Source organism: Halichoeres trimaculatus, unplaced genomic scaffold (genome assembly GCF_033239565.1).
Source record: "Halichoeres trimaculatus isolate MK-OKI-2021-1 unplaced genomic scaffold, fHalTri1.1 fHalTri1_scaffold_18, whole genome shotgun sequence".
NCBI lineage: Eukaryota > Metazoa > Chordata > Actinopteri > Labriformes > Labridae > Halichoeres > Halichoeres trimaculatus.
The window spans coordinates 1,522,655-1,544,760 of record NW_027437196.1 but is presented as its reverse complement, the minus strand read 5'-3'; the positions used below and the strand labels follow the sequence as shown (position 1 = coordinate 1,544,760).

General features: G+C 37.7%; 1 protein-coding gene across 5 annotated transcripts in view; it reads right to left on the bottom strand.

The window, feature by feature from the left end:
- dpp6a (dipeptidyl-peptidase 6a) overlaps positions 1–22,106 on the bottom strand; it is a 329,725-nt gene that overhangs the window by 61,580 nt on the left and 246,039 nt on the right. For all 5 annotated transcript variants that reach the window (XM_074693088.1, XM_074693089.1, XM_074693090.1 and 2 more), the window contains one exon: positions 9,223–9,321. In XM_074693088.1, coding sequence (XP_074549189.1) covers positions 9,223–9,321 — 99 coding nt within the window. The remainder of the gene's footprint in view (positions 1–9,222; positions 9,322–22,106) is intronic.

Here is a 22,106-nt window from a genome sequence, read left to right as displayed (position 1 = left end):
GTCAGCAAAAGTCAGTCTGAAATCTGATTGCTCCATATTGTTTTGCCAGATTTTGCTGTGGTGTGAAGGACGTTTGGATTGATTTCACTTCTGTGTGATCTGCAGCTGAAGAGGATTGGAGCCTCGATGGTTTCACATCATAAATATCAGACATGTTCAATATTTACAATCTGATCAGGAACAGCTGAGCACACACTCTGCGGACTGTCACATGGAGCCAAACAACAGCCAATCAGGGAGTAAGGTGACTGGAGAGCGAAGCATGACAGACGCACAGAAGCATGATGACAAACCTTCATCACATGTGGTTTCAACATCAATTCCCATTCTAGGCAGGGCTGGACGTTAACACCCGCCAACCCGCCACTAACACTGCCAGTCCTACTAACCACAATAGTTTTCTAAAACGGTATGCGAAATACTAAACCAGATGCAATACAAGAATACAAAACTACAACTCCCATAAGCACTGCCTGCACACAGTGTTTGCTCATTGGTCCATTTGAGGGGTCTTTTGCTGACGTAACTGCTGACAGGCGCTCAGACTTCATCTCCAGCCTCTGGCTTGGACATGTGATGGCTCCCGGTGTTAACTGCCTGATAACGTGATTTAAATGTTCACTTGAACCTTTTTACTCTCCATCCTAAACAGATTCTGGGATTTGAACCACAAAGTGGTGAAAAAACTCCTGTAACTTTTTTAAAAATGAGGATGTCTTTCAGATGGAGCTCATATCAGCTTACACTGCACAGATCTCACCCGCAAAATTTATGACATTTCAAGAAGTTAAAAATGTATCAAATATTTTGAAATTGCAAGAGCTTGCAAAGTTTTACAAAAAAAATAAAATATTTCTTTTTCAAAATGTTCAAAAATTTCCCTAAATTCCCAAATTCTGAAATCTAACAAAAATTTCCAAAATTTGATAAATTTTCCAAAATTAAAAACTAATAAATTGTCATATTTTTTTCATAAAAATTTGACATTTGCAAAAAAATACAAAATTAAAAAAGGGGTAATTAAATAATTTGCAGAGCTTTTCAGAAAAATAAAATAAAATTTGCAAAAAATTTGCAAAGTTTTTACAAAAAAACATATTTTTTTTAATGTGCAAAAATTCCCCAAAATTCCCCAAATTCTGAAATCTAAAAAAATGCCAAAATTTAATAAATCCGCCAAAAAATAAAACTTACAATCTCAAAAATTTGCCCAATTTTCATAAATTTTTAATAAAAAATCAAAATTTGCAAAAAAAAAGCAAGAATTTAAGAATTTTTCAAAAAAGGGGAAATGGAATAATTTGCAAAAAAATATTAGAAATTAAAAAATGAAACTACAAAAAATTAAATTAAAAAAAAAACATTGGCAGGTTGCAGACCCTTGCTGTTAGCAAACCAAATCAATCTAAATAAATGGGGCATGTAGTCCAGTGTGACATATAGTTGTTTTCCTGTTTATGATGCAGTTTTTGACTGATTTGACTTAAAAAAACAGTTGTAAATAAATATTTAAGCAGACAGTGTTTCTTTCTAGTGTTTTTTTTTTTTCAGTTTAGTTTTTATCTTTTTAATCGATCCTCAACCTTCACAACTTTCAATTAATCCAATAATAAACTTCTTTTTAAATGACTTTGTCTTAATAATCTGCATATTTTCATATAAAAGGAGAACAACCTTATCAGAGCTGAATACCTGATAACGATCTGTGATGTCAAACTTTTATGTAGTCTGTATTTGAGTGTGCTCAGGGGTCATTTACATCTAAAAAGGTTTTAAATCTAGTACAACTTCAGCATATCATTGTCAGCTATAATCATATTAAACATGATCATCCAACAATAAAATTGTAGCAAGTGAAAATGCTAAGTGGCTAGTCTCTCTGGGAAACCACTAGCCTCAGTGGCTGGTGGGTAAAAAAGTAGATGTCGAGCTCTGGTTAAATCCAGGCTTTAAGACAAATCTCTGCATCCTCAGGAGGAAGGAGTCTACACAGCCTCATGTCAGAGACAGTAAACTGCAAAAGCTGTTTTCCTGAATTGTGTTTCTCAAACTTGGATCAAATATGACATCTGACGCTTCACATAGCGCCTGAAAAGTTAGCATCTAAGGAGCCGGGAGACTGGTGAATTTATCATGAGACGCGCTGAAGCTGACGTATAATCCAAAGTCTGCTTTCCTCTCTGTCTGCTCCTCCCCTGGTATTAAACTCTGAACAACATCAGCGTGTTGTGACAGCTTGTTTCTGTCAAACGCGTCTCGTCTCAACCCTTCAGAAGAAACAAACTCAGTCTGTGCTGAGACGTCCTCGCGGGTGAAGCATCAGATGTGGCGGGGAAAGTGGGCCATCTCGAGTGGGGATGTGTACGTCTGCTGCTTCATGTGACGCTAACACTCTCCTCACTGTGACTGTGTGTGACACCCACTCATAGCGCCACGCTAACAGCCAGTGTATGGGCTAATTTGATGCGTCTCATTGGTTGGAAAAAGAGCCATTGCAGAAGTCCATTAAGAAATGACATTCACATCATTACTCATGTTGTGTCACGGGAGCAGAGCTATGAAAAGTCAATAAGAGAACAGGACAACTGGCTAATCTTCTCCAAAGTGATTGCTTTACATAAACATTAGAGAGAAGAGGCCGTGCATCATCTGAGAACGAGGCCATTCCCCGACATGCACGACAAAGTGTACACACGGCGGGAAAACAAACACCTCTATGCTTCACTCTTATCTCCAGCACAGGCACGAGTCCTCTTCAAAGTCACCGTGATAACTCTGGATGGAGAGCTGAACAAATGGCTCCCCCTTCGTCGTATTTAACAAACATCTGGGCTTTGAGAGGCGTACTGGAGCGGCAGGCGAACAAAGGAGCGTGGCGGTTACAGAGGAAACAGCGGCTGGGAGTGCTGGCGTTTTGTCGCACAGGGCGGGCTTCACCTTTGGGCGAGAGCGAGGCTGATACTGTGTCAGTTTGATTCAGATGAAAGAGGCGTGTGTGAGGAATCAGCAGAGAATGCTAACTGTGCAATTACCTAACCAGAGAGACGTGTGGCGAAGGCTACAGAGCATGCTCAGAATACTGATGGAGGTGCAACTGTCAAACATGTCTGAATATTTACACAAAACAAGGGTCCTCAACCTGTGGCTCTGGAGCCTCATGTGGCCCTTTGACTCCTTTGCAGTGGCTACATGAAGCTTTAAAAAATTTTATTAATACAAAGAATTTTTATTTTTCTAACAGAGGGTGTTGATGATTAAAGATTTTTTTTAAACTTTTTGCAATTTTTTTAATGTATTTATTTTTTTAAGTTTTTAAATTAAAGAAAAACAAATATATTTTTAAATTCTGCAAATTTCTGTAATTACTGATTTTCTTCTAAATTTAAAAACCACAAAAATTTTAAATTCAAATTTCAATTTTTTTTTTATTTCTGCCAAATTTGTAAAATAATTTAAATACATATCAGGCACATTTGTGATTTTTTTTTAATTTATTTTTTATTTTTTATCTAGCAATTATTTTTATCTTATTTTATTTTATTTTATTTATTTATTTATTTATCTATCTATTTGTTTTTGTTTTTATTTTTTATTTATTTACTTATTTTTTTGCCAATATACCAACCTTAAGCACTCATTTTCAATTTTGATTTTTTTTTTAATTTTTGAACATTTTCAAATATATTTTCTTTTATTTTTTCTTCTTTAAAAAATAAAACAATAAAATAATTAAAAAAACAACAAAAAAAATCAACAAGCAAATTTATGAAGTTTGGAAATTTTGAAATTCTTGGACATTTTTTATTATTTTTTTTTTTTGACAAATTCTGTAAAAAGTATTAATTATTTAAAAAAAAAAGTTTTGCAGCTAATTCAAATTTAATATATTTTACAGATTCATCAAATTAATGACAATTCTATTTTTTTTATTTTTTCAAGTATTTGCAAATTTATTAAAGATAAAAAAAACGTTAACATACAACTTACTAAACACAAAATGTCTGGTTAAGATAAATACTCACTAGATATTTACTTTGTATATTACTTTACACACCTTTTTTGTCTTGATTGTGAAGATTAAGTAGATTTTGTGGCTCCTGATTGACTTTAATCCAGGTGAGCTGAGGCTAAATGTCTCCTATGAAAGTAAAGGCTGCAGACCCCTGACATAAAGAATCAATAACATCGTAACACGATGGATCACTTCCTTGAAAGTTGAGGTGAAAACATGAATCAGGTAAAAAGGTAAATCACTCAGAGCCTCCAAACCCTGCCCAGCATGCAGCTCAGTCTGTTAAAACGTCAACGCTAACAAAGACGAAATAATCAGCTGATGGATCTTCTTTCCTCCCTCTGTTCTCCTCCTTGTCAGCGGTATCTAACGACGCGATAAAAATACCTCAGATCAAGGACGGTTCTGTCAGCAGCGCAGAAAGCCGCAGATGAAAGAGTGGACGGCTCTAATGACAGGTCCTGTCTCTAGGCCGGCTGCTGCGTGTGTGTGTGTGTGTGTGTGTGTGTGTGTGTGTGTGTGTGTGTGTGTGTGTGTGTGTGTGTGTGTGTGTGTGAATTATTGTTTCCCTGCTTTCTCTGCTGTCTTCCTGTTCTTTGCGTTTCTTATGAAAAGACTGAGTCCTCAGGAAAACGTCCTAAAGAAAGAACAGCAACTGAATTCTGCTTCCACATGTTTAAAACATGGATTTAAAGGAACAGTTCAGAAAAACAGGGGCAGATTTTCAAACCGCTATGATTCATGATACTGACTGAAGGACTGGGGCCTCAAACACCAAGGACAGACCATCGCTCTGGCCTTCAGAGAGCAGGCCAATCAGAGAGAGGTGGTCTTTGGACGATGGAGCCTTAAAGAGACAGCAGCTCAAATAAAGTGTTTCACACAGAGGCTAAAATAAGGGTTTCCAAAAAAAAAAAAAGAAAAGAAACAATGTGAGCACCAGAGGGACGGAATAAAGTTTTTGAAAAAAATCTTTTTCCATATGATGAACTTAAAAAAAATCTCCATGCACATGCATCTACAAAATTAGGCAAAGAATGATGTAGTTAGCATGCCAGGCCAGCAGATGGCAGTATAACTTTGTACAGAAACATCTCGGAAAGTACGAAAAACAGCTGTCCCAATTCAGGGTCTGCAGCCTTCAGAGGACTTGGCCTTCGTAGCCTGCGTAGACCACAAAGGCCAAACTAAACTGAGATGGTCTGGGTCCAGGTCTACAGAGCCCTTACATTACTTTTCAACCCCGTAAACCAAAACCTCACATTTAAAGCAGGATGTTTTCACTATTATTCAGACACGTTTTAACTTTATTATTAACATTATTTCCTTTATTGATAGAGTAAAGAAACATAATATACACGTTAGAGTTAAGCAACAACAAACATTTTTAGCATTTGAACGGGCACTAAGGAGGAGATGGGACCAAAAAAAAAATTAAAATACAGTATGTACTGCATTGTACTGAATTGATTGAACTTTTTTTGAATTCCCTGTTAAATAAATAAATGTATAAAAAAAATTAATTATTTTTTTTTTTCCAGAAAATTTAGATTTATGAACATAGCATTTTTTATTTAATTATTATTATTATTTTTTCTTTTAAAATTTTTTGAAAATTCATTTTTATTTGGCAATGTTTTAAACTTAGGCAGTTTTTTAAATTTCAAATTTTGGGGATTTTTTTGCACATTTTCAATCGTTTTTTTTTTTTATAAAAAAAGAAGCAAATATTTGAAGCTCCAATTTTTTTTTTAAATCTGCATGTTTTTAAACTTTCTTTTTTTCAGACATAACAAGACTCCTTCTGGGGTTCAACTGTGTGGGTGCTAACCCTAACCCTAGCGAAGCTAAAAGCCCACACTCTCACTGTTATTTTAAATTACATTGCTTAATTTAATTAATTTTGATAAAGTAATTAATTCATATATTTTTCACTTTTTCGTAAAATGAAATACAATGTGCTCAAAACTAAGAAATAAATTCAACATCCGTCAACGTCACCCCCTCCTGCTTTTTTTCCCCAGCACCACCTGCTGAAAACATGTTCCTGCGTCTCATCATCTTCAGCGTTCATGTGCAATGAATCTTGGGATATGTGAGGCTAAGAAGGATTCACTAAAAAGCTTTAATGAGCCGTGGTTAGCTTTGGCTACGATATTTTGGATGTAGAAAAAAAACAAGTAGCACATCTCTGGCACTAGATGGCAGCACCTGCAATTAAAATCACTTTGTCACACTATTTTTTTTCTGAATGAAATTGTGAATAAACTAAAAAGACCTTTCTGACCTTTAGACTCAGGATTTGTGTTTCCGTTACGTCAGCTTGGACAGAAGCTGCTTTTCCTCGGTAAGAGTCTGAGTCTGCACCAGCAGCTCTAAAACACTCAGATATTGAAATCCGTCCCAGAAAGGAGAATTAAATCAGCATCTCTCTGTGTAACGAACCCTCTGCTACGACAGACGCACACATCAGCTCCTCCCTGAGACTGAAAAAGCAGATGTTAGCGTCCAGATGTGAAGAGCTCTCCCACAGTTTGTGATGTTCAACAAGCTCGTTGGAGCGTGATCGATTTGTTTACAACTTTCACGGGTCACAGCCAGAATCAGCCACAAATCAGCCCCCTGAGAGCCGGCTCATCTCCAGGCCCACACGGGGGCCGCGGCTCAAACAAACACAGAAACCAGGCCAGGCTGGAGGAGGAGCGCCACCATCCTGTCACTAATGTCATAAATAAGAGGTTTCAGCGCTCTAATTACAGCCAGACGCAGAGGAAGGCTCGCACATTTCACCGCTGGAATTAGATTTAACAGCTGTGTTATTTCTGGGAGCTGTCTCCCATCCTGTGATTGGAGGAGACAGCCTCGTCGAGCACCAGAGAAGAAGAAAATCCAGCTCATTAATCCTTCAGCTGTACAGACTCCTCACATCTCTCCTCCACGCCGCGCCCGGCCCAGACGAGCTGTTTGTACCTTGATATGAAATAAAGTATATAATTTTCTCTTATTGGCGCCCCGCGGTGCTGTCAGTGTGTGTAGCGGCGCCTCACGCTGTTATTAAAAAAACAAGCCTTTGAAAATCGGTGGTGATGAATTGTAACAGCAGCAGCTTCCGCGCGCCGCCATTGATCTGGGAAAATGAGGGCTGTGGTTACAGGTAATTGAGTAGCTATTGAAGCATATGGAATAAATCGTTTAGAGGAGTGTGACACGGCGGGGCACACACACACACACACACACACTCATAATGTACAGAAACAGCTCTACAAACAGACGAGGACAGATGGTGATGACGAAGACGATGAAGGAGAAACAACCTTTAACGTTTCAGCTAATCACATGTTTACTGTTATAATCAGAGTGATTCACGTTTGCAGTGACGCTGAAAGTGACTTTTATTTTTAGAAGCAGTGTAATTATGATAATTAAGAAGCTTTGATGTTTTCTTATTTCTTTGTTTCACAGTAAAAGCAGACTTTAGTTTGTTTTCCTTCAGTGTGTGTATCCCTGCTCTGGTTTCTGGCTGTTTGAACAGATTGGATCTGCTTTCTCTGTCTTCACTTCTCTCAATCTGCTCTCCTCCAAACTCAGCTCAGACCAACGCTGAGTTTTTCATGATGAAGAGTAAGACTGTGTTTCTTCATCCTTAAAAAGCCCCAAGAGCTTGCTACAAAGTGTGTACCGTACCAAGACAAACTAAACTGAGACGCTTGGTGGAATTAATATAAATCCAAGTCATTCAGGAGCCACAAAATCCACTTTATCTTCACAATAAAGACAAAAAAAAGTGTATAAAATATTATACATAGTAGAAATATAGTCAATAATTATCTAAATAAAAAAATGTTTGTGTTTATAAAATTGTATATGTGATATCTTAGTTTTTTATAACTATTATTATTTTGAAAAAAAAATTGGAGACATTAAAAAAAAAGAAAAAAATGTAATGTCATAAACTTCATAAGTTTGGGAAATTTATGGAACTTCAAAGAGTTGCAAACTTATAAAAAAAAAAGAACATTCAAAAAATGTGCAAAAATTACAAAAGAACTGGTTTTCAAAAATGTGCCAAGATTTTGTATATTGTAAAAAAATAAATAAATAAATAAAAAATAAAAATAAAAATTAAATTTTGCAAAATAAACAATGTAATTGAAAATATTTGCAAAAACATGCAGATTTAAAAAAACCCCTAAATTATAAAAATTGGAAAAATAAAAAATGTAATCTAAATTATGTGCAAAAACTTGGAGAATTAAAAATAAATAAATTATAAAAATTTGCAAAAATAAAAAATGAATTCTTAATTATTTGCAAAAACTTGCAGAATTAAAACAATCAATCTGTAAAAATTGGCAAAACAAAAAATGTCATCTTAAATATTTACAAAAACTTGCAGATTTTTTTAAAAACTAAATTATGAAAATTGACAAAATAAAAAAAATAATCTAAATTATGTGTAAAAACATGCAGAATTAAAAAAAAATAAATTGTAAAAATTTGCAAAAATAAAAAATGTAATCTAAATTGTTTGCAAAAACTTGCAGAAACTAAAATAAAGATAAATTGTAAAAAATTGGCATAAAAATGTAATTTTAATTGTTTGCAAAAAAAACGTGCTGTTTCAAAAACATAATTTTGCAAGAATTTTAAAATTTCAAAACTTAAAAAAAGTTTATTTTTTCTTTATTGGAAAAGTAAAATAATATATATATTAAAAATATTTTTTTAAAAATGCAATTAGTCCAACAAACTGCAAAATTCCCCCCAAAGTTTGAAAGCTATATTCCAGCATGTGATGAATATTTAGTTCAACAAATTGTTATCGCATGATTTTATTTAGTGTCAGTGTCTTTAATCATCAATACCCTCTGTAAGAAAAATAAAAATCTTTATTTTAACAATATTTTTTAAGCTACAAGGAGCCGCTGCAAAGGAGTCAAAGAGCTGCAGGTTGAAGACAGAGGGAATAAATCTCCACTTCAGTGTGTATTAAAGTCACACCTTTACTCAGACAAGCAGCCTACAGCAGGATAAACCTGTGTTTGTTCCTGAGACCCATGAAACAATCTGATGCTCGTTTCGATCCCACAATAAGGTTTGAAAAGAGACCACCCAGGATAGGAAGTCAGTGAATCCACCTTCAAGCATCAAACTTTAACAACCAAGAATCAGAAAGACTCAAAACAAACTCATGAAGAGCTGGGACTCACCGCTGATCCATTTGGCGTTGGGATAGTGGACTTTGAAGTCTTTCCTGAACAGGTCTGCCACCGTCACCTTCGCCTTCAGAGCCAGGCGGTCGTCTTCTCCTGTGAAGGAAACCAGCACATCATCAACATATCAAGAGATCCAGCAACTTCCTGTGAGTGTTTATCATCAGAAGAAGCAGATTTCTCCACATCCTGCAGACGGCTGAGTGAGTCTTTCTAAAACCTGACATCGCCGAGGTTTCCCTCTCTTCATGTGAGAGGAAGGCTGCAGAGAAATATCTCTAAAATCACCGTCAGGTCCGTGTCTGAGGGTCAGCTTCAGAGAAACACTTCAAGTCCTCGCTGCTCCGAGCTCGAGTTTAACAAGAGAACAAAGAGTGAAACACAAAATAAACCAGGAGCTTTATTTGAGAGAGGAAGAGGTAACAGAGAGATTCAGCAAAGACTGAGAGGATTTACGATGTCTTCTTCACACAGTCTGATCTGCTGCTCCATCTTCACTACGCCCGCTGCGGGCGGAGCTGTTAACCTCTGCAGGAACAAAACCAGCAGAGACGGAGAATAAAAACACACGGTAACAAAGCTCAGCCTCCCTCAGGCCTTTGATTAAGACCAGCAGCTTCTGATCAGCAGGGCACGGGCCCCCTGCTGTTAGCACAGGCTAATTTCATCCATCAGTGCTCCTCATATCAGCTCCTACAAACTAATGGTGCTCATTCACCTCTGAAAGCTAAGGGCAGAGAGTGAAGGGTGGAGAGCTAAAGGTGGAAAGCTAAGGGTGGGCTAAGAACTGAGAGCTATGGATGTAGAGCTATGGGTGGAGAGCTAAGGGCTTAGTCTTAAGGGCAAAGACTGAAGGGCTTAGCGCTAAGGGTATAGAGCTGAGGGCGGAAAGTTAGGGGTGGAGAGCTTAGGGTGGAAAGCTAAGGGTGGAAAGCTAAGGGTGGAAAGCTAGGGGTGGAGAGCTATGGGTGGAAAGCTAAGGGTGGAAAGCTAAGGGTGGGAAGCTAAGGGTGTAGAGCTAAGGGTGGAAAGCTAGGGGTGGAGAGCTAAAGGTTGAAAGCTAAGGGTGGAAAGCTAAGGGTGTAGAGCTAAGGGTGGAAAGCTAAGGGTGGAGAGCTATGGGTGGAAAGCTAGGGGTGGAGAGCTAAAGGTTGAAAGCTAAGGGTGGAAAGCTAAGGGTGTAGAGCTAAGGGTGGAAAGCTAAGGGTGGAGAGCTATGGGTGGAAAGCTAAGGGTGGAAAGCTAGGGGTGGAAAGCTAGGGGTGGAGAGCTATGGGTGGAAAGTTAAGGGTGTAGAGTTAAGGGTGGTAAGCTAATGGCAGAGAGTGAAGGGTGGAGAGCCATGGGCGAAAAGGTTAGGGTGGAGAGCTAAAGGTTGAAAGCTAAGGGTGGAAAGCTAAGGGTGTAGAGCTAAGGGTGGAAAGCTAAGGGTGGAATGCTAAGGGTGGAATGCTAAGGGTGTAGAGCTAAGGGTGGAAAGCTAAGGGTGGAATGCTAAGGGTGGAATGCTAAGGGTGTAGAGCTAAGGGTGGAAAGCTAAGGGTGGAATGCTAAGGGTGGAATGCTAAGGGTGGAAAGCTAAGGGTGGACAGCTATGAGCAGAGAGCTATGGGCAGAAAGCTATGGGCAGAAAGCTAAGGGTGGAGAGCTGAAGGTGTTAAGCTATGAGTGGTAAGCTAGGGGTGGAGAGCTAAGGGTGGAGAGCTAAGAGTGGAAAGCTAAGGGTGTTATGTAAATGGTGGAGCGCTAAGGGTTGAAAGCCAGGGGTGGAGAGCCAAAGGTGGACAGCTATGGGCGGAAAGCTTAGGGTGGAGAGCTAAGGATGTAGAGCGAAGGGTGAAAAGCTAAGGGTGTAGCGCTAGGGGTGTAGAGCTAATGGCGGAAAGCTAAGAGTGGAAGGCTAAGAGCGGAAGCTTAGAGTGGAAAGCTAGAAGGTAAGAGCTAAGAGTGTAGTGCTAGGAGGGGAAAGGTAAGAGGGGAAGCTTAGAAGGAAAAGCTTAGAGGGAGGTAAGCTAAGAGATTGGAGTGATGGATGGAAAGCTAAGGGGGAAAAGCTAAGAGCAGAAGCTTGGAGTGGAAAGCTTAGAGGGAAAAGCCAAGAGGGGAAGCTAAGTGTTGAAAGCTTAGAGCGGGAAGCTAGGCAGAAAGCTGAGAGCTGAGAGCTTAGGGTTGAAAACTAAGCAGAAACCTTAATGTGGAAGCTTAAAGTAGAAAGCTAAGAGCGGAGAGCTTAGGGTGTAGAGCTAAAAGGGGAAACCCAAGAGGGAAAGCTAGGGTTGAAAGCTAAGTGGGTGGAAAGCTGAGGGAGTAGAGCTAAGGTTGTAGAGCTGAGGGAGGAAAGCTAAGGGTGAAAAGCTAAGAGTGAAGAGCTAAGGGTATAGAGCCAAGAGGGGAAAGCTAAGAAAAGAAAGCTATGGGTTGAGCAATGGGTTGAGAGCTAAGGGTGGAAAGCTAAGAACGGAGGGCTAAAGGTGAAAAGCGAGCTAAGACACTTGTTGTTAAAAGTCAAATCTCATCCCTGATCTTGACCCCAAAGTGAGAACATCATTTCATTTTGAGAAGCTTTGACTTCAGCCTGTTTTTCAGGAATTTGCACACGGACCCTCTGTTGAGAAACACGGTCAATGGAAACAAAAATTTGCAAAAATTAAAAAAAATTCAAACAAAAAAGTCTGAAAATATTTCATCTATTGCTTACCCTCATAACTCGCTATTTTTTTTTTTTTTTTGCCACATATCAATCATGTATATTAATCCAGCACGTTGTCAGTTAAATGAATCCATCCACACAGAATTAAAATCTGTATTTTCTTCCAGATTAGTCTTTTTGTAGATGTAGTTATCTTCCCAGGGCTGTAAAACTTGAGGTTAGCCACAGGTGCATAGAAAGTTGGTGGGCTGTTGATGTTGTAGGAGGTGAAGTAGAGCGGTGGCAGGCTTTATTGACAGATGGGATGAAGATGTTAGATAAAAATAAATCTAAAAATGTGGCAAAAATTGCAAAAATTACTTTTTATAAATTTCAAATATTTGCCAAAAAGTCATACAGTTGCAAAAATTAATTTTATAAATTTGCTAAATTTTATTTTAAAAAACGTAAAAATTCCAAAAATTTTCAATTTCTTTTTTTTTTTAAAAAGGGAATTAAAGTATTTTTTTTTAATCATCAGTTATTACAAAAAAAATTTTTTCAAAATTTTGCCATATCTTCAAAAATGTATTTATTTATTTTTTAATGACAAAACAATTGCAAAAACAAGTGGCAAAAATGTCTAAAAAATTGGAAAACTTAACTGTAAGAGGTGATGCATATTCAGTGCAACTAAATGTTAACACAGGATTTAATTCAGTGTCATTGTCTTTAATCATCAATACCCTCTGTAAGAAATATAACAATTCTTTATTTCAGTCATATTTTTTAAAGCTACAAGGAGCCACTGCAGAGGAGCCAAAGGGCCTCATGAGGCTCCAGAGCCACAGGTTGAAGACCGTTGGTCTTACTTCAGCTGCTGTTAGTTTCAACACAAACCGTCTGGTTTGGTATCGACGTCAATTTCTCCATGTTTGCCCAATAAATTCAACCACTTCACTTTGTTAAGTGTGAAAAAAGAGGAGGACTAGGTCTGATGTGTAAACTGAGTCCACAAACAGAGGGAATAAATCTCCACTTGAATGGATTTTACCTCAGAGTTGAACAAAAACTGAAACTGCAGCTGTCGACACGATAATGTGCCAATTTTCCTGCCAGAGCTCCGAGCAGAGAAAGCGTTTCTTTCTGATCCTTTCTTCAGCGACAGGAAAGAGCCGGAGCATCAGCAGGTAGGGCATTATGTGACACCGCGCGTCTATTCAAACGCAGGATAATGAAAAAGCTTTTAGATGAGTCTGAAGGTCGGTGACCTCAGCGTGCTGGCTGCGTGGAGAGACAAAGCTTTGAGTCTGTTTTCAGTCTGTTTTCATGTTTCAGCCGTCGGTGAAATGAAACCACGCTTTCGTCTGATCGTGAAGCTGAAGCTGAAACGTGTTTCTGACCAAAAAGTCCAACTCTGGATGTCTCCTCAGGAAGTCAAAGCGTGACCGATTCTCCAAATCTGATCCGACACTTGGTTTGATCATGGCGTCTCAGCTGTCGGGGAAATCATCTGTAAAAAGCAGACGGAGGAAGAAGAGGAGGAGCAGAGACATGAAACGACACTAAACGTCTTCGTCCTGTCGAGTTAACGGCGCCACATTACACGGCGTTCAGGAGAAGCTGTTAAACTTCAGCACGAATCCTAACGACGGACGGCGATCGTAAGAGCTGATGATGACGAGAGATAAATTCCTCTGAAGAGTCTGAAAACAGAGAAACTGAAAGATTCATGGACGTCTGAAACATTCCTGACAGATCAGAGGGAATAAGACAAACTCTGATAAACACTTTGACCTCATGTGCTCTTTAGAAGAAGAGCTCTGAGTCCACGAGTGTTTTTATTTCACCTGCAGAGACATGAAACAGAGTGAGAGAGCCGTTTTCACACCTGAGAGGCTGAAACTGAGACGTGTTGATCAGTTCCAGTTTTCTACGATCATTTCTCGTAAAGAGCCAGAGAATTAAGAAGAGTCTTAAAGAGAAGGGTATTGGTTTATTTTGTTTGTTTTTTACAGTGCTAATTTGTCCCTCTGGTGCCCCCATAGTATCTTGACGTGATTTACAGCTAAAAGAAAAAAACGTTTTTTTAGGGTGTCAGGAATCCTTAATTCTGCGTGGATGGATTTCTTTCACTGAAAACTTTAAAAACATGTTTGAAATATGTCAAACAATGTGCTGCAAAAAACAGCAAAACTAAAAAAAAAAATGTTGGGCAGTACTATCCATTTATGTAATTAAATTCAAGGATTTTTCAGAGTTTTCGAATTTCAAAATTGTTTGAATTTTTTGCAAAATTTTTTTTTTTATTTCAATGCTTTGAAATTTCCTTTTTTTTCTCATTTTAAAATCTGTGTGCAATTTTTTTAATCTATTTTTTTTTAATTGTTGCAAATTTATGGAATTTCACTTTATTTTAAACCTTTGCAAGTTTTTTACTTTCAAATTTTGTTAAACCTAAAAAAAAAAAAAAAATAAAAAAATTAAAAATAAAAAAAAAAATAAAAAAAATCAACATTTCAAAATCATTTGAAATGTTTTGAAATTGTTTGTTGTATTGAAGTCCCCGGCAATGAAAGGAAAAACTGTTTTTCTCTCCTTGATGTTTCAGGAAACCCTTATTTAGTTTTTGTTTCGGCTGCGGTCTCTTTCTCAAACGTCACAGCTAAATGAGGGCATCAAGAATCCCTAACTCTGTGTGGATTGATTCATTTACCTGACAACTTTATAAAAATGCTTGATATGAGTAAAACAATGTGAGCAAACAGCAAAAAAAAAGATGAATTGAGCAATATTACCAATATATGTAATCAAATTAAAGGATCCTTTCAGAGTTTTTAAATTTTGTTTTGAATTGTTTGCAGAATTTTTTTATTTCAACGTTTTGAAATTTTGCAATGTTTTAAAAATTTTTTAAATGTTGGCAATTTTTTAAATTTAATCTTTTGAAAATTGTTGCAAATGTATGGAGTTTCAGTTTATTTAAAACTTTTGCAAATGTTTTACATTTCAATTTTTTTTTCAAAACTTTTGCAAATTAAAATAAAATTTTAAAAAAAGAGTTAAAAAAATGTTGTGTTGGTGTCCCTTGTCACGAAAAGAAAAAAAAACTGTTTTTCTCTCCCCAGTGTTTAAGAAAACCCTTTTACAGTTTTTGTTTCAACTGCTGCCTCTATAAGCCCGTGTCCACATGTAGCCGGGTATCTGGGAAACCACGTATCTATGCTTCTACGTTTGGTCCTGTCGTTCACACCAAACCGCAGTTTTAGGTTACTAAAAACAATGCTTTCTGAAAAAAGTGAAAAGATTTGGTAAACTCTAGTTTCATGTTATCATGAATACGCCAGGAAACTGAGTTTGGTTTAGTTTGCAAACGCCACAGCTGAATGATGGTGTCAGGAATCCTGAGCAGGAAACAAAAGGAGGTGGAAAACCAAGTTGCAGATTTAACAAAAAAAAATGTTTTATTTAACTCCACCAAAAATCCCGAAATCCAACGTCCAATTAAAAAACTCTTACAAAAGAAACTAACCCAAAAAAACACTGGAAAACTAACGAGGAGTCAGGACACAGCAACGCAGGATAAAACACGAACTGACACAGAACTCAGGAAACACTGAGACCAATAAACACAAGGATCAATAAACCAAACAGAGGGAAACTAAAGACAGAGACTGGATTAATCCAAAACACAGAAACACTAAGAATAAACATAAGAAAAGACCAACACAGGACAAGAACCAAACAGAACTACAAGAACTACAGACAAACAGGAAACACCTAACAAGAGAAACTCAGACTAACAAGAAACAAAACAAGAAACAATAATAATAACCAAGAAACTCAAAAACCACAACCAGAAATACACAAAACACAAACCCAAAGCCAAACTATGAAGGTTAATTTGGTGCAATACCAATTCAAAGTCTCAGAGAAAGATGACCATAAATTTGAGTATGTGCAACTATAAATTTGCATTCACAAATAAAAACGCTTAAGGAGTTGTGTAGTTGAAGAATTTTTTTTTTGCATACCTGAAGATGTTTTTTTCTGCAAATACATTTCACCAGTTACAGGTCTTCAGAGTTATTTTTTGCAAGTGCACAAATCCACTGCTGCGAGTGCTCGAAATTGCAATTTCTGCACACTCTCACTTTTGCACCCCTTTGTCTGAGATCTTTGGTGCAAAACAAATCTGAAGTCTCAGTAAAAGATACCCATAAATTTGCGTATGTGTAACAAAAAAAAAAGTGCATCCACAAATAAAAGTGCTTTAGGAGTTGTGTAGTTGAAGACATTTTTTTCTGCAAATACAATTCAACAGTTACAGGTCTGAGACTTCAGATTTGTTTTGCACCCAAAATCTCAGACAAAGGGGTGCAAAAGTGAGAGTGTGCAGAAATTGCAATTTCGAGCACTCGCAGCAGTGGGTTTGTACACTTGCAAAAAATAAATCTGAAGACCTGTAACTGTATTAGTGCTGTCAGGCGATTAAAAAAATGAATCTAATTAATTACAGGATTTGTAATTAATTAATCTAATTAATCGCATTTTAATCTCATATCTGCTTAAGGTCCCAAAATAAAGAATTTGAATTCCAGGACATTAAAATTACATTAAAAGAACATTTAAAAATAAGGTGGGAATATTTACAACACATTTTTAGGTACCCTGAGGCATAAGGAACACATGAAAAAAGTTTTATGGTTCTATCTTTACAAAATCTACACAGTCCTGCACCTAAGATAAGCTGATTTGATTTTTAGGACGGTTTTTGCTTCTGTCACATTTTTACTCGATGTGGACTCAATTTTCACTGCAATATGAACTTCTATACTTCTATGAGGTCAGGAGAACCAGGGCTAAAGGCTAAAAACTGTGAGGAACTATGTACAAAACACTTTTTTCAAGTCTTGGGTCAAAGAAAAGTGAAGTATTCTCAGTTTAACATGCTCTGAACACACAAACTGTTGCTCATTGGTGCAGAGCAGCCCCAAGCTGAAACATGACACCAGGAAGATGGAAGCAAATTTTCAAAGAATTCTTTAGATTTAAATACAGGACATTTATCGATCATTCAGGGCTTGTTTAGTGCAGTAAAGAGTGTAAAATTATCTGTTTTTTACAGAATTGAGCAAACGGTTGATTTTCTGTAGATTTTCAAAAAGGACGTGTGAATAAACGAGATGTGGACGGCAGTCCCCTTAAAGGATGAGTTTGGTTTATACAGCTTTTACATTGTTTATAGAATGAAGTAGAACAAAATACTCACCCAGAAGGTTTTCCTGATCCAAGCAGTGCTTTGGGAGGTATTTCCAAAATCGTGCAGCGTACGTCCGTATAATGGGATCCATCTGGGCAGAGACAGCGCTGCTCCTTAAAACTGCATTAATCGTCCAAAAACTCATGTTTTTCACCAATATTCCATCATGGTCGGCTCCGGGTTAGTCCTCTGCTGCAGTCTGTGTCACTCCAGACAGCGCTGTGTGGCTGTACTGACCTCTGAACTGACGAAGACTTTGTTTACGTTTGCCCCTCAAAGAAAGGAGTCAGTGCTCCAGAGAGTACTGCGCAGTTTTAGGAGCGGTGCTGTCTATGCCCCGATGGATCCCATCATACGAACGTCCGCTGCACGATTTTGGATCTAAATACCTCCTGAAGCACTGCTTGGATCAGGAAAACCTTCTTGGTGAGTATTTTGTTCTACTTCATTCTATAAACAATGTAAAAGCTGTATGAACTGAACTTATCCTTTAACAGCGCTCTCTCTTCCCCCGGTTCAAAGCATGTTGCTAGATGTGATACATTCAGGGACCGTCGGAAATTTGAAAATCTGAGAACACCACTTTTTTCATGTAGGACAAACAGTTTGTAAATGCCAGACATTTAAAAATAAGTGCGTCTTTGAACGCCTCACAGGTTTGGGATCCAGATTAATCTGCGTTAATTTTTATGACGTGTTAATTTGCGTTGTAATTAATTAATCTAATTAATGCGTTAAAATGACAGCCCTGATTGATTTTGAAATGTTGATTTTTTTTATTTTTTATTTTTTTTATTTTTTTTTTTTTTTTTAAGGTTTAACAAAATTGGAAAGTAAAAAACTTGCAAAAGTTTAAAATAAAGTGAAATTCCATAAATTTGCAACAATTTTCAAAAAAATAGATCAAAAAAATTGCACAGATTTTAAAATGAGAAAAAAAAGGAAATTTCAAAGCATTGAAATAAAAAAAAAATTTTGCAAAAAATTCAAACAATTTTGAAATTTGAAAACTCTGAAAAATCCTTGAATTTAATTACTTAAATGGATAGTACTGCCCAACATTTTTTTTTATAGTTTTGCTGTTTTTTGCAGCACATTGTTTGACATATTTCAAACATGTTTTTAAAGTTTTCAAATTTATAGTTACACATACTAAAATTTATGGTCATCTTTCTCTGAGACTTTGAATTCATATTGCACCAAATTTACCTTCATACAAACCATCACAGACAGAGGTTCATTCTGATTGGCTGGTTTCATGAAACACTGCAAAACATGGGTTTGACGTGCTTCAAGCCGCAGATTTGCGCGGTTACATGTGGACGATAGTATTTTAAGAAACAGAAGAGGGGATATTTCTGGTTACGCGTGAATTAGCAAAGATGAGGCAGAATGTGCAGGAGTTAAACTTTCCTTTAAACCAAAACAAGAAGCTGTAATCTGTTTCTGGAGGATGCTAAAGATAAATGTCTGTTAATGGGGAAACGTCATGCTTCTCTGTTCAGTCTCTGCAGGACGAGCTGTGTCTCTCAGACCCAGCGATAAAAACCAGAGCTGCTCTGTCTTCAATCATTAAAGGTTTTAAGTTTTAACGACGTGACTCAGCGTGGCGAGAGCTGCAGGTGGCATATTGTTCCTGACAGACGGACGGCGCTGAATAATCCTCAGGTCCTCTCCGGTTTCGTCACCGGGGACGCCGACACCTTTGAAGGCATCTGCTCCGCGCCTGAGTCGAGTTGTGAGCGTGATTATCAGAGTCAGCAGACGGTGTTCAGGGCGCGCAGCGGCTCAGAGAGCACATCGCAGCAGCCTTTCATCAGATGGCGAGCTTTAAGAGGATGAATACGGAGTTTATAATCAGCTAAGAACACAGAGGCATGCTGGGAAATAATGAAGAATGCTTATTAAGAGTTAAAATGAAGTTGAAAATGAAGCACAATCACTTTTCTGGAAGTTGAGCGTGGCTTTATCAGCGCGGCGCAGCGGGCTGGGATCACAGGACGGGACTTAAGACGAATAAAAGCAGCTTCAGCAGCTCGTATGCTAATGGGTCCAGCTCGGTCCAGCTCCAAGACTGGAATCTGGAGTCCTCAGAGGTTGTTTAAGGGACTGAGTGTATGGAGGCTGACGCTGAACACAGACCCAGGAGCTGGAGCTGAAAGAGGCCAGAGAGCTGGAGAAGCTAAAAGACAGCCAGCGTAGAATCGATCCACACAGAATGGACTGAAAATGACTCAGGATTGATCTGAATGTTACATTTTCTCTGCTGGAGGCACAGATGGAGAAAAAAAGCGACTGTGAGCTTTCCTGGTGGTGTATGTTGTTTGTTTCTGCAGCGTTTCGTGGATAAATATCTGTTCCTGAAAGTTGTGAGTGAGTAAAAACAGCACAGCCCTCCTGCTGGGTGTTTGTTACTGAGCTGATACGTTTACAAACACCTCCATCGCCTTTTCTCTACAATTTGAAGTCGGTACGTTGTAAATTTGTTTGACAGAATTAGCTCACAATGGAAACAAACATCCAGGATCAGGGAATTTATTTATGAATGACTTCCCGTGCAAAAGAAAAGTTGCAAACAAGTGACAGGTCAGAAATTTCCAAAGCTGCAATTCAAACCAAATTTCTCCCAGACATTGGTATTAACTCAAATAATTCACACATGAAAAGAAATCACAACGTTCAGGTCCATAAATAATGATTATGGTGAATTAAGTACGATAACACAGGAAAAAAGTATTGAAGACGCTAACTGAGACTCGTCTAATACTTAGTGGAGAAGCCTTTGTTTGCAGTGACAGCTTCCAGAAGCTTCTTGTATGTTTGAACTAATGGCCCACACTGCTCAGGTGTGATTTTGGCCCATTCCTCTGCACAGATTGTCTTTAAATCTGGAATATTCTTTGGTGCCCTCTGGTGAACCCTTTTCTTTACTTCTTTCCACAAATGTTCAGTTGGATTGAAGTCAGGAGCGTCCATGAGGCCATGGTGGTGGAGTGCATTGCCTATTGTTTTCTCTGTAACAATTGTACCTGCTGCCTCCAAGTCTTTCAGGAGCACTTTCAGGGTGGTCCTTGGCTGGTTGAGTCCTCTTCTGACTATCTTTCTGACTCCCTGGTCAGAAATCTTCAAGGAGCTCCTGTGCGTGGCCTGTTGATGGTAAGGTGGTGCTTCTTCCACTTGTGAATAATGGCCCCAACGGTGCTGACTGGAATATTCAGGTGCTTTGATATAAGTCTGTAACCAGTTCTATTCTGATGCTGAGCAACAATCAGGTTGTGAATGTCTTCAGAGAGCTCTTTGCCCCATGTAAACAAAAATAGTTTTATTTTTCCACAAAGTTCCAGACTAAAGCACAAGTAATTTAAGCTTATTGTGAATAATTATTTTATCATTTATATTATTCTTATTATTTTATTTTAATATTTATATTATTCTTATTATTCTATTTTATTATTTCTATTACTTTTTAATATTTTATTTTTTTATTTTATTATTTCTATAATTTATTTTATTTTATTTTATTATTAGATATTTATAATTATTATGTTTTTCCCATTAGAGCCACCTTCCTAAGGTGCTTTTTCTTTTTCTTTTTTTTTCTTTTCTTTTTTTTTCTTCCTTTTTTTTTTTGGTGATGTCAGGCTGGAATGAAAACAAGCTGAAATGAAACAGGGGTAACAAAGTTATTTTTAAAATGTAGAAAGTATAGAAATTTGTCTGAAAATGTACAGAGTAGAAGTAAAAAGTCAGCTAAAAAATAACTACTCCAGTAACTAGGTAACAAGTTGATTGTTTCCATGAATAAAATTCGTAAACTCTTCATCAATGGTGTCAGTCAGCTGTCACTCCATCACTCAGCGTGGCGTCTACCAACTGTGAATATCTGACCCGGTTACTGATGAAGATCATCCATAACTCCTGACACAGGCTGCAGACACAGTTTCCTGTTCAGAGTGAGGTGTGTGCTCCCTCAAAGTGTAATTACAGTGCAACAACTCCTCCTGAATGAGTTAAATTAGAAAACCGTCCCTAAAGATCTCAAACTGCCGCGCAAATTGCGAGCGATGTACCTGGAGGTCCCGAGCCGGCTCGCTGTGTGAAAAACTTCAGCTCCAATCAGGATGATCTCAGTCTGTGATCCAACCTTTAAAGTCTCCCAGCAGTTAGAGTCTGCTCCTTTGAATCAAGGAGTCTGATGAAATCATTCAGCTTTTTATTCAGCTCCAAAATACCGACAGGCGTCTTAAGGGTTAAACTGGAGATGGTGGTGAGAAGCAGAGTCTGCTTCGTTTTTAAACCTCAGAGACCAGATCTTAGTCCGTCCCAGACTTTAAGAAGCAGTAGGAACACAACGTTTACAGTAACACGGCTTAAAAAGTGTGATTTTGTATCCCAGACACAGCTTAAAGAGGGGGTATTGTGCTTTTTTTAGTCTTAATTTTGTCCCTCTGGTGCCCCTGTAGTATCTTCTCATGATTTCCAGCTCAAAGAAACTCTTTTTTTCTCTCCCTGGTGTTTTACAAAAACACTCATTACAGCCTCTGTCTGAAACCCTTTCTTTTAGCTGCTGTCTCTTTAAGAGAATCCCCCTTCACTCTGATTGGTCAGGCCTCTGGAGACCTGTCAGGGGGCAGAACTACAAGTCCAGAAACCTTAATGTGATACCTCATCATTTTAGTGAGATTTTGTGAAGATCTTAAAAATCTCTTCCTCTTTTGAGCAGATACTTAGTGTTTCTAAATAAAAATGGACAGATTGGAAAATATTTCTGCAGATTTTGCTGAACCCAAAGGATTCTTCTTAAAGAGATAAGTAAGAGCACAGATGTTTGGCAACGTATGACTCAAAATCTACTTTTAAGTTCAACTTTTTGTAAGAGTTTGAAGAAGTTTGAGCTCAGATCTTGGAAACAGAAAGATATGAGCCATGTTTCCACCAAGTGGTTCAGTTCAGTTTGTCTCAGTACATCACACATTTTGTGACATTTCC